The sequence below is a fragment of the Spodoptera frugiperda genome, chromosome 12, assembly GCF_023101765.2.
Source record: "Spodoptera frugiperda isolate SF20-4 chromosome 12, AGI-APGP_CSIRO_Sfru_2.0, whole genome shotgun sequence".
Classification (NCBI taxonomy): Eukaryota; Metazoa; Arthropoda; class Insecta; order Lepidoptera; family Noctuidae; genus Spodoptera; species Spodoptera frugiperda.
Genome location: NC_064223.1, coordinates 11917457 through 11934820, shown reverse-complemented (window position 1 = coordinate 11934820; position 17364 = coordinate 11917457). Strand labels below are relative to the sequence as shown.

Here is a 17364-nt window from a genome sequence, read left to right as displayed (position 1 = left end):
GTGCAGTTTGCAAAAATATTGCCAATCTACATTTACAATACATTGCGAAAACCAAAACTAGCAATACTATTTTCAGCTGTCACCAACCAGCTGATAAATCGAGATTTTGTTACATACAACATTTATGTAATTTTTGCTGTGAAACATCTCTTTAGAGGTAAATTTCTCGTAATCTCTTATATCTATTCCATTTTACATCGTTTGATGAAGAATTTTTGGACTAAAGTGTTAATTTTGATGTTTGAATAGATGCTACGAAAAGTAGTGTTAGGTTCTGTTGGAGTGGCTACTCTGATACCGGTGGTTGGTGCTGCTACTCCCATTAAGGATGACCCACCAAATCCTCAGAAGCCCCCTCTAATGAAGCCCTCCGACCTGCCGATTTACGAGACTCCACATGCTGATTATGTTGAGTATGTTTTTATTTATATTACAGATCAATATTGCAAGTTCTCTCAATTTTTGAAATATAACTTCAAATGAGTATAAGGTAAAAGGTTATTAAACCCTCCCAAAGCATACCTACCTATGCTTATAATAAACTATTTTCATTGGTTTTCCTTGAAAAATGCAAATCTATAAATAAAAATCAATACTTAGACTTTTATTGAATGTTCTTTGATTGTTCATAGATAATTTTCCTTCCCAAAATAGCTGAATGACATTAAAAACCTATACTCATCCGTATCTTTAGTAAATTATCTACTTGTCAACAAAATACTGATAATTCAAGATAAACAAATCCAAGTGCATAGGAACATAAATAAATAATCTATGTAAACTTTTTTAAATTCTAGAAAGCTCAAGTCAAAGGGTAAAAGCGATGAGGTTGGTTATGTGAGGTCTATGCTGTTGGCCCCCGTCCGTGTGGTGCGTGAGCAGGTGCAGATTATTGTGGACCACACAGACCGCGCCAAACACTCAATACAAGATCAGTACACTGAGTTGCAGGACAAAACTGGATGTAAGTGAATTTTTGTGTACATTCACTGTCAGTCAGATTATATTATGTATTACTTACTGATTAGTACTGCACTAGAGAGTCTTTTAATGATTACTTAAGCTATTCCTTAATAATGATTTTGTATCTCAAACAATTGGTAAGGACAGGTAAAGTTATCATTAAATGAGTCTTAGTATGGCGGTTAGAAACTTGTTAGAACCAAAATGTTTGACTGGTAATTCAAATTTATTTCAACAAATATTTCAGGGATATTTAAATATCTTCGAGAAGAAGACAACAAGCAGGTCCGATATGGTGCTGTGGCAATGGGAGGTCTCACTGGTTTCATATTCGGTCTCAGAGGCGGGATTATCAGGGTATGTTGGATATTTCTATTATTATTCTTATCTTTTCCTAACAGTTTGAGACAACTCATACCTTTTTCTGTGAAGACAGTCCTTCTCTCTCGATGTTGCCATTCAAGAAAGAAAAAAATCAGCTGTTCATTTATTATTACTTTGTTATTCCAGCGGGTATTTTATGCCAGTGCTACCACTACAGCAATGGGATATGTGTGCTTCCCTGAAGAAACAAAAGACATTATGAAGAGCAATTCGGCCCTAGCTAAACAATATGTCAACATTGCATACAACTTCTTGTATGGAGGTAAAGTAACTTATTTAATATTTAATTAATTATAATAAATAATCAGACAGACTAGTCAGTAAAGTAACTACAATATAAGGCTCTCTTGCCAATCTTAACAAATACTTTTTGGAGTAACTTTTCAACAATGTGAAATGAAATAATCAAAATTCTAAAACAATTCATCAGTGAAACCCGGTGATCCTCAACTGGAGGTGACCTTCCCCGAGCTGTCTTTCCCCAAAGACTTTTCTGAGTTCCTGGATATGACAGTCTCTCTGGCATCATCAGTGAAGCAGGCGGTAATGCCTCCGCCTGCTAAAGAGGAAACAAAACCTGACGAAAAAAAAGAATAGGTATTCATGGGAGTGGTTTCGGAATGGTGCATGAAGTGCTTCATTTATGTTCACGAGTTTAACTAGTGTTGCCAGAAAACTTTTGTCGTCTTTTAAAACAATGATTCCCTTATTGTAGTAGGTGTTCTGTCGAGGTGTGTGTGCGTTTACAAACACACAATAATTTAACATGCATGTCACTGCCAAACCTAGAGGCAAAACATTTTAAGCAATAATTTTTTTCAAATGGCCTGTTCTCGATAGTACCATTTACTCTCTTTAGACAATATAATGATAATAATTAATTTATTAATATTTAACGGCTTGGTCACATTTTACGAGGTAACTCGACTAGTTTCAAGCCACGCTAGGGGCTCACTTTCGTCACACAATGCGGCGCACAGCTACAACGTTTTTCATAATATGATTCTAAGAGTTCTAGGGACACAAGGCAACACTAGTTTTAATTCTAATGCTTGCTTATATTTTCTAATCGTTTGGTGTGGTTTGGTTTTCATTTTATTGTTTTTAATCTCACTTTGATTCAATTTACTTTATCCTAGTATTTTGCATCCTGAGGTTTCTTTGCTTTTCTTTTTGAAGCAAAATATTTCTTATTTTAGTTGTAATTAACAGCATAATAGATACATATTAAGCTCTTTTATTAAATAAACGAATGCTTGACATAATTTTCATATTATAATTTTTATTTTTGTTTTTTTTTTTGCATTCAAAGCATGTGGGTGTTTATTCAGTTTTCTTTCGGTATTGCTAATTATTATTATTTGTTTTCAGATTACATAACAAAAGATGAAGTAGATGAGCATTCAGTTCCAGGTTGGTATACTTGGTGCTATTTATTTGTATGTGTAATATTACCTGGCTCATCAATTGAAATTACTTAGGTTGAACAAAGTACTTAGTTTATGCACAGGTACCATAACTGCTAGGTGTTTACCTCGACCATCGGGGTATAAAAGGAAAGATGTTTTCTATGCAATTTTCTGTTATCTGTATTTTCTTATAAATTACCTACTTACAATAAAATTTTAATTTTCAATTTTTTCTATTTCAGCACCATGAAGACAAAATGTCGACTACAAAATCCGTTATAGTGAAATATAAAATTTATTTATTGTTTGCTAGTTAAAGTGTAATGCAATCAACATGTAATTATTAAAACAAATTATATTTTTAATTCTTATTTTTATTGTATAGTAACACATTACACAAATATGTTGAATTACATTAGAATTACTTACTTCTTATGCAAATATCATTTCCTCTCGCCTCTTCTTCGTGACTACCGTGCCAGGCTTGTGTTGAGCCTCGGGATGGTTCATCAGCTCAGGCGGGCAAGTGGACACAGAACTCGCAAGTAACACTTGCTTAAGATCGTAGAACAACGCCGAATCTTCTTTTGTGACGAATGATATAGCTTTACCAGTCTTGCCCGCACGACCAGTACGACCGATACGATGCGTGTAATCTTCAATAGTCTTCGCCATGTCGTAGTTGATAACCATACTGACGTCCTTGATGTCAATACCACGACCAGCGACATCGGTAGCCACCAGAATGTCTTTCGAACCATTCTTAAGACTGGCGAGTGCAAAGTCTCGTTGCTCTTGTCCTTTACCACCATGCAATGTACATGCATTGAAACCCAACTTCTCCAAACCTTTAGCCAAGACATCTGCTCCCTTTTTCTGGTTGACGAAAATAATAATCGGAGGTTCGACTCCTCTTTGTAATATCTCCGTCAGCTTTCTACGTTTCTCGTTCTCGCCGATCATGTAGACGACTTGTTCCGTTCGGTCTACAGGTTTGCCAACAGAACCAATGTATACTATAGCGGGTCTACGTAAATAGCTCCTCGCTAAACGCTCCACTGCGGGAGGCATAGTAGCTGTAAACATCACGGTTTGTCTGAATTTCTTTTTAGAATTGTAGTTAGCTAACAAGACTGACGCATCTTCAGCAGCATCTGAATCCGGTTTGATGTTAGAAACTGGCATGTATTCTAGAATCTTTTGTACATCAGGTTCGAAACCCATGTCAATCATACGATCAGCTTCGTCGAGGACCACATATGTGCAACGGTTTAGTACCAAGTATCTGTTTTCAAGAACATCAATAAGACGACCAGGTGTCGCAATAACTATTTCACATCCCAACCTGAGTTTGAAACCTTGTTCCTCTCTTGACAGACCTCCCACTACAACGACAGAAGTAATACCCAACGGAATTCCAAATTTATTTGTCTCTTCCTCAATCTGTTGCGCCAACTCACGCGTTGGAGCTAAAATAATAGCGTATGGCCCTTGATCAGCATCTTCCAAACGTTCATTTTTCGGGAGTGATTGAATCCACGTAAGTAGAGGTATAAGGAAGGCCAGTGTTTTACCCGAACCAGTTTCTGCAACACCAATGATATCTCTGTTTTGTAAACCAATAGGAATAGCCTGTCTTTGAATGGGTGTTGGGCTTTTATAGCCGACTTTGCCTATAATTTCCATAATATCTGGATGGAAGCCAGCTTCCTTCCAATTTCTGATAGGGTTTGGAATCTTGCCTCCTTTGATGGTTATGTTATAATCTTCTCTGAAAATACGCCAATCCCTTTCTGTCATTTCATCTTGATCTTTTTCAGACCAATGACGATCATCCCACTTTTGCTTATCTTCCTTCTTTTTAACTTTCTTAAGACGTAACTTCTCTTGTTCTTTTTCCAGTTCTGTCCTACGTTTTTCCAACAGATTACCATAGAACTTGCTGTAATCTTTCTTCTGTGATTTTATATCTATACCAGCAATGTGGCCACGGCCAAAGAACTGGACTTGATGTCTTTCTTTATAAAGGGCATTGTAATCATTTGACGTGTCTTCAGATGCATCCCAATCAAATACAAATTTACGGTCATTCAATCTCCTTACTCTGCGTTTTTTCTTTACAATACCTAGGTAACGAGCCTTAATGGCCTCCTCTTCACGTTCCTTATCTTTTGTTTTTGAAACTTCTTCATTTTTTTCCTTCTTGTCTTCTCTGCGATCATTCATAGATTTCCTTTCCTCATATTTCCTTTCTCTTTCCCTTTCTCTCTCATCCCTTCTTTCTCTTTCCTTTTCCCTCATAGCTTCTCTTTCATCTCTATATTTTTTCATTTCTTCCTCTCTTTTAGATGGGCCTGTAAGATCTATTGTAGTTATAGAAGGCCTGTCAGTGTTAGCTCTGATAGCGTCCACTTGCTTTTGCCGTCTCTCTAAAGCTAGAGCAGCCCTTTGTTCTTTTGTCAAGAAAACTGGTTTGCTGCGAGCTTCCTCTTCTGCTTTCTTTTTGGCAAGTAGTTCCTCAAGAGACAGTGGCTCTTTCTTTACTGGTTTCATTTCCACATCTTTAGATTCTTGAGGCTCATCCTCCTCCACTTTAACATCTTCATCTTTTTTGCTCTTTGACTTTTCCTTTTCATCATATTTCCTCCTGCTCTCTGATTCCTTTTCTTTGCCATCACGTTTCTTTGGGCTACGTGAACGACCTCGTTCACGATCTCGTCGGCTAGGGCTCCGCGATCTGTCCTTTTCTTTTCGGGATGGACTACGGGACCGATCTTTATCTTTTCGTGCAGGGCTTCGAGTTCGGTCGCTGTCTTTATCTTTCCGAGTAGGACTTCGAGCCCGATCGTTGTCTTTCTCTTTCCGTGCAGGACTACGAGATCGGTCCTTATCTTTTCGTCCAGGACTCCGAGATCTATCTCTATCTTTCCTCGAGGGGCTTCGTGACCTTTCTCGTTCCTTCCTAGGGCTGCGAGATCGTTCCCGACGCTTGGATTTGTCTCGATGAGACTCTCGATCGCGGTCTTCGTGCCGGTCTTTGTCACGTCTTTCTCGTGACCGCGAGCGCCTACGTTCAGGGCTCCTATCACGTGCCATCGTTAATTTTCACAATTTTGTACACAAGTTATCACGCTTATTACACCATAAACCTCAACTTTCGGCTTATTTTTAAGATGACATGATTGTTTTATTTGACATTGACAATTTCAAGTTTTTGACCACAAACCACAAAGACATCCAATAGATATTGCCAGATGATAAAAATTTATAATTTAACTCTAAGGTTTAACACCAATCTAATCTTTGAAAAATATGCGGGCAATTTTAATCTAATAATTAATTCCGTTAATATCATTCAGACAACTCAGAATTACGTAATTTTACCTTTATAATCTTGGCGTTGTATTTGTTACTTTCTTTAATTGTGGTAACTTTTAAGGCAGACCAAAGAGAAAATTATTATCAAAACGTCAAAATCCCCGGTGTCAACGTCACATATAAAAAAAAAAACTCAAACATATGGCTTGGCATTAGATATGCCTGGCATGGCATTTAATTTTATTATTGTATTGTGTCATAATGATTACATTACGTAGGGCCTGAGGCAATATCACCCAACTTGAGTGTAATAGGGAAAAATACGGTATAGATATAAAACGGTAGTGTCAGTGCAACACGTCAGTCTTAAGATAAATATTCGTAATAAATAATCTCGTTCACAACTTTTGTTATCAAATAAACATTGTCTGTAGAGGTTATTACTATATTTATACGTTTCGTGATAAAAGTGTTTATTTTTATTTGCGGTAGTAAAATGGAAATTCCGTCGAGTTACAAGTTGTGCGCTGCGACCGCGGCACTGGCTGTGGGTTGTACTGTTTCCTACCTAGCCTATAAACGGCGAGGAAGGGTGCGCAACGCTAACGATGTATTTAATTACTTGACTGTTAAAATCGTGACTACTGAAGAATCTTGTGACGCTGTTGTTGCTGAGTTGAAAAAGTAAGAACAACTTAGGTTTTCTTTTTCATGTTAACTACAGACCTTTATATACCTATTTACAGTTGTGAAATGACTGTTTATAAACAAATTCAGTCTTTGATTAATTTGTTTACTATAATGTTTCAAAACAAACATACCTATTACTTTATAGTAAAAGTTATTCTTACATTTTACTTGTTTTATAAACAAAGTTATAGCATGTTGTTGTTTATTTTTTAATTTGTCAATTTTAAAATAATTCGGCAATATAGTTTTCAAAGATTTTTTTTTTAAATAATAAAATCAAGTTTAATAATGTGGATGAAAGAAAGAAAATCAATTTATTTGCACCATTAAAAAAATCAAAATAAACAATGAATATATGTAAATTAAAATATAAGAATAGGTTTTTCCATTTGTCCTATGTCATAACTTACATATTTACTCGTAAATTTAATCAGTTAATATTTTTATTTATTTTTAATATTTTTTTAGGAGATGTCAGAAACATCGTGCTTTAGGCTTTGACTGTGAATGGGTCACAAATAATGGAAAGCGTCAACCCGTTGCGTTAGTTCAGCTGTCTTCCCTTGATGGCTACTGTGGCCTGTTCAGGTTAAATACATTGAAGACAGTCCCTTTGTCTTTAAAAGTAAGTTATTTTTTTTTTGTTTTATTACTAACTTGGTGTTGTCAATGGTCACTGTGTGGAAAAAACTCTATGTAAACTTTGCTCAAAATTGAATGTATGCTCTTCACATTATCTCTCAGAAACACCAAATGGACCATTAGATACTGATGGCACACGATGCTATTTTAGCCCTGGATAGGGTGGACAGATTCACCTCACTTTCACATTTTCTCATTTAAAAAAAATAAAAAACTTAAAAAACCCAAAAAAATATTTTCAAAACAAAAATATTTTTCCTTTACGAATTTAAAAAAAAATGTGGGTACTACAACCCAAGCCACAACGGTTACAACCACAGTAATAATCACGTTATACAAAAAACTAGTACTAATAATATTTGTTGACATTGTTGTAATAATAGACTTCATAACAAAGTCGCGTAAGGTTAAATAATACTTATATATTTTGTGGTTGAATTATTGTGTGCTTGGGTCATGCTACAATGTCCTATCTTTCTGCCCTTTAAATGACAATGCCAGATCCTGCCCCACTTAATTTCATCAATGTACAAGAAATGTAAATTAATCAAAATTATGCAATGAAAATAAGACCCTTAGTTACTTAATTATTATTCTGATAAAGTTGCGGATAAAAATTAGGAAATAAAAAGAATTTTAAAAACCCAAGGCCTATTTCCTGTATTTATCGCGACCATCTGCGTTTCTGAGTACGCTTGCACAAGGAACAAAACGAGTCATTCAATAAAAAAAAAGATTTATTAATGTAATGTATACGGATTTTAATATGAATTTGGTTTTAATACATACTTATTATATTATATTATTACTTAATTATTTTTTTTTTATAATATATATTATAATGAATGCATATTTTAATTATTATTTCGTGTTTGAACGTTAGTGATTAGATGTAACGAAACGTCATTGGCGTGCGTGTGTCAGTTATGTTCAAAAAGTCATTATTTGACATTCGCTCTGTCAGTTCTGTTTACATTGTTGTTTCGTTATGATTATGAATTAAAAGTAGGATTACTAAAGGTGATATTGGTGATGACATTCCTTCCTTTCATAGCTAAACACCGTATGATAGCATTGTAATAATATAAAGCACTTAATTTAATTATTTCTACCATTATAACTGCAATGAACCTAACCTAAATGTAATATTTTGTTCTTAGATTTATATAGAAACCGCAAGCTCTAAAGACTTTTAATCATGTTTTTAGTTATCACTAATAGAGCAGCAATAGAATACTATATTTGGCATGCCTGTACACTATATTTTTTGGTGGGGCAAAGCTCTATAGAGATTCTGGCATTGTCATTTTGCCGCATACCTAACGTACGGGAATTACCGTTATCATAAACATTTTTTAATTTCTTGATAACTTTCTTTTATCTGTTCATCTATTATTACTACCACGGCTTCACTTCGCTCTGGTAAAAAATAATTGGACTTGATTTTTTTTTCGGAAGAATTCTATTTAGAATGAAAACAACACTATAAAAAAATGGAATCTACGAGATCAATTAAGCTGTGACTGCACGGTTGGGCCGGCTGCCGCACACCGTATAGCGGGTTCGATTCCCGCTGGGAGCAACTCTATGTGTGATCCACAAATTGTTGTTTCGGGTCTGGGTGTCATGTGTAATGATGTGTATGTGAAGTTGTATGTTTGTAAACCCTCCCACGACACAGGGTAAAACTCCCAGCGTGGGGCAAAAACAAAAGAAAAAAATGCTACGAATTTTGCACATAGAAACGCATTTAATGAAGTCATTTATAAATAAATAAAAAAAAATATTTATGGATTTATAGATATAAAAATTCGTGTAACCGATATCTATATTTAGATATTACTACTCGAAATATTTACGTTATCATAATCGAAACAATTAACGCGGTCAATAAAAGCGTTTTATTGATAATATCTGTTGACTAACAATATTTTTTTAAGGCACACGTGTCTTTAAACCAGTGGCGCCTAACGCGTCCCTTGGTAACATTGCATCATGTACTGTAAATGTGACGTCATTACAAATTCAGGACATTGAGACATGATGCGTCATTTAAAATGTTTACAATATTTGGAAATAGTTTCTAGAAAGTATTTAAGAAATGAGAAATAATCTTAGTCACCTATTCATTAAACGTTTGTTACGTGACTTATTAAAATTTTTCGTCGTTAACTATAGGAAATTCACTAAAATTCTATTAGTTTCTTTGTAATAGTTCAAGTTATTACGGAATATCATTAAACTACCAATTGATGTTAGAGGTTGAGTTGAGTGAGCCAAGTTACTTACCCGAGACATTCTTCTCAGCAAAATCACTCAGAAGGTACTCATTCTTAAATCGTCAGGCCTTCGTACCTCTTGGTAAGCAGATATGCACATTAAGGCTTTTGTGTTAAGTACGGGGTGGGCTTATTGCCATATACTGGGCACAATTCTAGACTCCGTACTACTACTGAAAATTTTTCGTTAAACTGAAAAACGGTTAGAAATACCTTGCCTGACGCGGCAATTGAACCTGAGACCTCTTGCCAGGTAATAGCATTTGCGCCAACTCGACCAACGAGACAGTCAGCAGGCACTCAATCTCTGTATAATACACTAGCTGTGCCCGCGACTTCGTCCGCGTGGAATAGTTATTTTAGGCATTACATTTATTTTTGCAAACAACTTTCTCAACTTCATAAATTATAGCTGGAACCCACGGTTAATTTGTGCATTGAAAATTCGTGATAGCACTGGATTATAATTATAAGGAACAATCCACACTCATTTCTATACTATATGTGTTTCCACTGTTTTCCGGAAACCTGCGCCTATAGGTTGGGTAACCGCCACCCCGGTTTGTGTTTCAGAAATAAAATTCCTAGGGTACTTTTTAGATGGGCTCGCTACATACGCGTTATAGCAGTGGTAAGTCCCCTCTTTGAAGAGTGGCTTGAGAGGCGTCACGGCGTCCTTACCTACCGCCTGACGCAGGTACTTACCGGACACGGAAGTTTCGGTTGGTACCTGTTTCGAATTCGGCAGGAGGAAACACCCAGGCGTTTCGTCTGGGTGTCGTCATTGCGAGGACCGCCCGGAAGATATGGTGGAGCATACAGTGGCGGTGTGCCCTGCATGTGCTGAGCATCGCCATGCCCTTAGGGATGTGAATGGCGACGGTCGGTAACCTCTCACGTCCGTCTCTAGTTCAGGCCAAGGTGCGGTTGTTTGTCAAATGTTTCAGCCGATATTATTGCACTATAAGTAGAATCTGGTTGTACTTTGATAGACAGCCACAATAAAATGTGGGCGTGTGGTAAACCGCTTTTTTGCTATTCTAAACAAACGCTTTCGATGGGCAATGATCAAAAAATGTTTTACTTCGTTAGTAAGACTATATTTTTTTTTGAGTACATATAGTTACACCAGGCTCCGCGTCGTTCGCAAACAATGCCTCTCCTCCTGGCAGCGTCATGTTTCGCACATCATGCGGCGCGGGTGAATTTTATATCGGAGTTATTTTAAAATTGTAATATCTTCTAAGATGTTTATTGAAGTTTAGTGATGTCAAAGACAATTTTGTTCACAATTAAATACTCTTAATGAACAACACATTTATTTCGCTAAAGATTAATATTTTTTCGTTAATACAACTCTAAACAAATAATGCATTAATTTCGGCCCAGTTTGATTACCATAGAAACGATTCTAGTAAGTTAATCCTAAAAGATAGAGATATACTGTCGCGGACTTTTTTTTAGATCATTTTAAGAGGAACAATTCTTTCATACATATAATTTTCGTATCTTGAACCATTTTCGCAGCGCACGCAACGGAAGCCCTCAAGAATTAATAATTTCCCCCGCTTTGTCCACATTTTCCTTTATTTATTCGCTCCTAATAGTTATAGCGTGATGTTTTATAGCCTATAGCCTTCCTCGATAAATGGACTATCCAACACAAAAAGAATTATTCAAATCGGACCAGTAGTTCCGGAGATTAGCGCGTTCAAACAAACAAACAAACAAACAAACAAACTCTTCAGCTTTATAATATTAGTATAGATTACATAGGTACTTAATAAATTAACAATATTTTGTTACAGGAACTACTAGAAGATGAGAGCATTTATAAAGTAGGTGTGGGACCCAAAGATGACAGCAAATACTTGCATAACGATTACGCTGTGGAACTGAGGTCTTCCTTAGATATTAGACATCTAGCGGAGTACTGTGGCTATGAACCCGGAGGCCTGGCCTCGTTAAGCTCCGTTCTCCTGCGAGCCACTTTGGACAAGAGTTGGAGGGTAAGTCATGATTGAAATATTCATTTTATACCTTACCGAACTTGGTATGTTAGTAGTAGTAGGACTGATGCCCGATACGGAGCTGCGGACTACGTAACAGGTTATCGGTACTCCGGCTTAAAGCAGGAGAAGGAATGGGGTGGTTTTTAGTTAGTTTAGACTGTTAGAGTCTGACACTCCCTCTTGCCTCGCTCAAGGAGGGAGAAGCCATTCGATGATTTCCCCCCTAAAAAAGGACATGGTGGTATGTGTGTTGTGTCGGGATGTCGGGATGTCGGCAGAGAAGAATAATTACATTTGTCTCAACACCTCTTGTCTCGAGTAGCAAGAGCCGACAAAGGTACTGCAACTTTAACAGAAACTGGGCAGCCGCGTTTTCTGATTACCCTAAACAGTTTAAACTGCGATATCCAACCCGCTTGCCAAGTATGGAGATTATAGCAAGTATAAATATAAAACACTGTACTCCAGCAGGAAACTTGATAAGGCTTACAGCATCAAGCAGTAGACTTGAGAAGACTTACAACACCCTTGTAACTCCACTGATAATTACTGCAGTTGTGATCCTCACCATCACTTAAATGTCCGCTCATTTGCCCTCCCTCTTAAATACATAAATTATCTCTTCCAGGTCCGATGCAGTGATTGGGAAGCTGAGGAGTTATCAGAAAGACAAAAGAAGTACGCAGCGATCGACGCTCACGTAGCTATTAAGATCTTCGCTTTGTTACTAGAAAAGCTTGAAGAGAACTATTCAAGTTACTGGGAGCTTGGCTACAACACTGCAAGTGTATGGACCCGTCTATATGACTATTGCTCCAAGTATGCTGATGTCGGATATAAAACTAAACATACTATCAAATTGAAGGATCAGTGAGTATTATTGAACATTTTCTTTGTATTTTGTTTGTAAGACTTTTCTCCAGTTTCTTATGTTCTAATAATGGCATCTATTTTAATAAATCCTACATAATCCCAATATTCCGCTAATCCTGAGAATATTAAAAACTTAACATATCCAATATTACTTTACCCAATCAGGGAGTTAAACCAGACAACTAGTAATTACGCCACACCCATCAGAGTTTTAAACATGTGGCTTTATTTACTTATACATAAACATTGCGTCATTCGGTATTCAGTACCTACTCTACATAAGAGTATTTAAATTCCGTTGTATGCTATTTTCCTGTTTGGTAATAATAATTGTGCAATAACAGAGTAAGTTGTATAACGTCCCTAAGAATCATCATGTGTGTATTTATAGTAGGTACTAGGTATTGAGCCCACTAACAACTATAGATTTGCTCTCATTACTCATTGGGCCTCAGGTACTTCCCTATTACCATCTTAAAATTTCTTGTGAAATACCACATGTACTGACTGATTTACCTCGGTGGATTCCATTCCCGGATTAGCAAAGAGTTTTTCGTTTATTGAAAATACTCAACAGCGTGCCAAATGGCGTGTCTCGGTCTATCTTAATTTTCTACATATTCTCCAAAATTATGTTTCCAAGTAAGACGCATGAGAATAGCCTAATTTAGGATTACGTTTCTTTAAAAATACTTACAGCCAGTGTTAACCTTTTTTATCTTTTAACAGCGCAAAAGAAAAGGACCCAAAGATTAAGGAACCCACAAAGAGATATAAACTCACAAAACGCACGCGACCTTTGTACAACAATGGCTACCTACAAGCTCCTGATGGTGAACTGTTATGTATCTGTGACAATAGGAAGGGAATGTGGTAAGTCTATGTTTTATTGAATTGATGACTTATAAATACTAGATATACAACTCTATTTCGGTTGGTGACCATGCCAAAGCTTCCATAGTGAGTGAAGTTTTTGACACACTTGCTTAAGTAACAATAACTTTTTAAAGTAAAAATAATAATGAAACAAGCAAAATATAAATATCTAGGAAGAATGAGTAGCTCCATGGTTACTCACTCTCTACTTGGCTTTTTGTTGAGGGGTATTATCATCCGATGACTTTTTCCGCCTTAGGTGAGGTGGGAGGGAGTGTCAGACTCTTAGTGACTAAAAACCACCCTGTTCCTTCTTCTGCAGTAAGCCGGAGCCCCGGTAACTTATTCTCGGGCATCTCTACTTGGCCTAGGGCGTCACCAAACATAAACCCCTTACCTCAGTCCGACAATGACATCTCAATATCATTTCTTCATATTGTACATCTTTCCCAGGTTTGTGAACAAAGGCCTGGCAGATCTGATCAAGGAGGATCCTCTCACAGTGCGCCTAAAGTTCGAGCCCGCCGGCCGAGCGGTCGGCGACGTCGGACGCTACTACCAGTTGGAGAAGGAGAACAAATGTGTCGTTTGTGCCAGCACTAATCACTGCATCCGTAAGAACGTCGTGCCCAGAGAGTATAGGAAACTGTTTCCTGGTGAGTCCAGTCTATTTTTCAAGTATTTAAGTATTTATTGCATCCATAATGTACACAGGTGCTGGAAAATACAGTATTTAGTCGCAATTATTTAGTTTATTTGTTGTATTTTTAACCGTATATCGCGTTATAAAATAGAATCTAAACCATGCGTTTTGGTTTAAACCACTTTAAATCCCTTTTCGATCTGTTAATAACTTACCAATCATGAATCATGCACAGAAATGGAAGCGTTTCTTAACAGAAATGGTCTGCGACAGAAAACCGTTGGAGACAAATGACTGATTAACGTGTTAAAGAAAACCCAGGTTCATTATTCAATGATGAGTGAAATTCCTTGTAAATGGTACGACATTAGTCCTTATGCTAGCATAAATAATGCAAAGAATTAGACATACTCCAATGCCCCACTCTCAATTACCTTTGCCCTCCTCTCTAAATCTATCCATAAACCCTATATATGTGTAAAAAAGGCGACAAAATCTTACACGTATATTTTTATTACAGAAATCATGAAGGAGCATTCTTCTCACGACGTGGTACTATTGTGCGCTGAATGCCATCAAATGAGTAATATCCGTGACCAGCATATGCGCGTCAGTCTAGCAGAGAAATGCAATGCGCCTCTACCGTCCAGTTCCAAGGACAGATTCATTGAAGACATGGCTGCTAAGTAAGTTTATACTTTGTTATTACTCTTGAAAGAATCTAAATGTGAATGTAAAGTCAATTTAATGAAATCTCAATTATTATTCAACTTTAAAAGTATGCAACCAAAATCGTAGTTTTTAAAATTGCATTGCATTGTAAGCCAAACTCAATACCATTTAGTTCATTCAATATCCACGCAATACCGATGCAATGGGCGCAACTCGCTACGAAATTTCGCAATATTAATATTGATCAATTCGAATTTGATTCAAGAGTAGGCCTCCTGGTTATTAGTTGATTTTTGTTTCCCCGAAACGGTTATTTCAAAATTAATGGATATATCTCTATAAGTAATTAAACATCCGAATACTAGAACATTAGTGAATAATTATGTTTGCTATGTAGGTAACATAGGACTTGATAGGACTGAATACATTTAAAAATTGACTACACTGTTTGTGGATTAAAAGGCGTGATGGAATATACATATAAATAGATTTATCAACCCATTTCCGTCCACAACAACGCAAAATACTCTCCAAAATGCAATAAATACCTCAAAATTATTTTACAATGATTCATTAACTATTATCAACAGGAAAGTTAGGTCAGCAGCTCGCGCCCTGTACCATGCGAACGACAAGCTGCCGGAGGTCCGACGCAAGGAGTTGGAAGACACCCTGCTGCAGCACTATCCTGACCAGGAAGAGATCACACTGGAACTACTGAAGGAAGCCTGTAGTATACCAGTCGTGTAAGTATTTCTTACACATTAAGTTACATTGGGGAGGTGACTCAATTAATTTCAAATCACACTTGGGGTTCTTGAGTATTTAGTCGGCAGTGAGCATCATTGCATGACCTCCGCCGTGTTGGGTGTCTCGCTATGTAATTTTAGTTTATTGTTTTTATTTGTACAAATAAAATTAAGCTTTGCTACAAAAAATGAATCAGAAAAATAAATGAAAGCTAACACAGTTTACCAGTTATTACGAGTTATCAACAATACATCCTGTGTAACTTATTATTTGTTTTATATTTATTAAGTTTTTAAACTGACATGGTCACTAACATTAACATTAGAACTTAAGACGGGATATTTACCATGTTTATTAAATTTATGTTCCGGGTTTACGATATTTCGGCACAGTTGCAACCGCCATGATCACGATCAGTTTATTCGTAATAAACATGGTAAATATCCCGTCTTAAGTTCTAATGTTAGTATTTGTATAGCATAGCGCAGTATTATTATTAATTTTTTTTCCCTTTCAGAAGAGAGAATACAGACTATGAATCACACGGTATTAAAGTAGTAGATTACTATTTTAAACACACTAGTTTGCTCCAATTGGAACAAGAGTGGCGCGAGCACTTCTTGAAGAACATGAAACCTAAATATATGCCCGCTTTATGGTCCGTCAAACATAACGAGGAAAGGTAAGGAGGTTGAAGCCCATTTTACAATATCTATTTTTCTGTTAAATTAATTGATGTATTTTCTATCCCTAGATGCCCTAGTGAATCTCTTTTCTTTTCTTTTCTTTTAAACATTGCTACACTAGGATTTTTTCCTGTGTCGTGTGTGCGTTTACAAACATACAATTTCCATGCACATGACACACAGACCCAAAACAACAATTTGTGAATCACAAAAAGAGTTGCTCCGTCCAGGAATCAAACCCATTACACGTTGCGTGGCACCCGGTTGCCTAGCCACCGCGCCAACCGTGCAGTCCATAGTATTATTTTGCTTATAAGCCTTATAATGATCAGGAAAACAATCTAAATTGGCCCAGTCATTCCTGAGATTTACGTCTCACACATACTACTATTATACTAAAATGCAACCTTTTTTGTTTCAGGTTAAAAGTAAAATGGGATGAGGGCCGACTAACCACAGAGGATTTGAAATCAATTGGATTATCGACATTTTAAAATATTGACATTTGTTACATGAATTTATGTTTCACATATTCATGTGTCCAAATATTTGGGCCAATGTTGGGCGAATATTTGTCTTGTATTTGCCCGGAACTTGGTCTTTTGGCTCTCCGGCTGACGAGACGTTTGACTATTGTATACAGCAATGACGAATTGCTCAGAAGTGAGTAAATATGTATTAAGATGAGAAATGAAAAGTTTTGAAATTACTGTTTTTCATGCATTATGCAGCAAAAAATAATTATGCCCGCATTTAACTGAATTTTTCATATCAAGGTTTTTATGAATTTTACTGTAGGTATATTAATTTTATACCTAGAATAAATGACAGCTTATTGTTTTAAGATTGAATTAAAATTAAAAATGTAAATTACCAAATAAATATAAGCAATTTTTTAAATTTTATTATTGTTTTTATTCATATTTCCTACATATTTAAACTGATATTCTTTATGGTGAATCGTTTGTACAAAGTGTATAGAAAATAATGTTAATTATTCTGGCTACAATCATTAACCAGACCAAGTTATTGAGGGGCGAATTTACACCTATTTTTATTATTTTCAAAAAGTACTACTGAGTTTTTTACTCTTTCGGTATATAAGAGCAAAAGTATAATTTGGTAAGAGGCTCTTTTTCTTATATACCTCGCAATCTGTCCATCATC

At 36.3% G+C, this 17364-nt stretch overlaps 3 protein-coding genes across 4 annotated transcripts; 2 read left to right on the top strand and 1 right to left on the bottom strand.

Annotated features, from left to right (window-relative positions):
• LOC118262378 (uncharacterized) lies at nt 1-3121 on the top strand. 2 transcript variants are annotated; one of them, XM_035573661.2, is made up of 7 exons: nt 1-157; nt 250-413; nt 798-964; nt 1211-1320; nt 1474-1609; nt 2719-2760; nt 2999-3121. In XM_035573661.2, exons 2-7 carry the CDS (start codon nt 250-252, stop codon nt 3004-3006), a joined length of 627 nt encoding a protein of 208 aa, XP_035429554.1. In that variant the 5' UTR covers nt 1-157; the 3' UTR covers nt 3007-3121. The 2 variants fall into 2 exon arrangements, with proteins under 2 accessions (XP_035429554.1, XP_050553638.1); XM_050697681.1 differs by lacking the exon at nt 2999-3121 and adding an exon at nt 1778-1944 and having other exon boundaries at nt 3-157; nt 2719-2765.
• Nucleotides 3110-5960, bottom strand: LOC118262377 (probable ATP-dependent RNA helicase DDX23). The gene has a single exon (XM_035573659.2). It carries the CDS (start codon nt 5850-5852, stop codon nt 3189-3191), a length of 2664 nt encoding a protein of 887 aa, XP_035429552.2. The 5' UTR covers nt 5853-5960; the 3' UTR covers nt 3110-3188.
• A 296-nt stretch (nt 5961-6256) lies between these two features.
• LOC118262379 (exonuclease 3'-5' domain-containing protein 2) lies at nt 6257-17102 on the top strand. The gene is made up of 10 exons (XM_050697678.1): nt 6257-6758; nt 7233-7389; nt 11494-11694; nt 12326-12567; nt 13300-13443; nt 13900-14102; nt 14610-14775; nt 15352-15507; nt 16029-16193; nt 16619-17102. Exons 1-10 carry the CDS (start codon nt 6571-6573, stop codon nt 16689-16691), a joined length of 1695 nt encoding a protein of 564 aa, XP_050553635.1. The 5' UTR covers nt 6257-6570; the 3' UTR covers nt 16692-17102.
• The last annotated feature ends 262 nt before the right edge of the window (nt 17103-17364 follow it).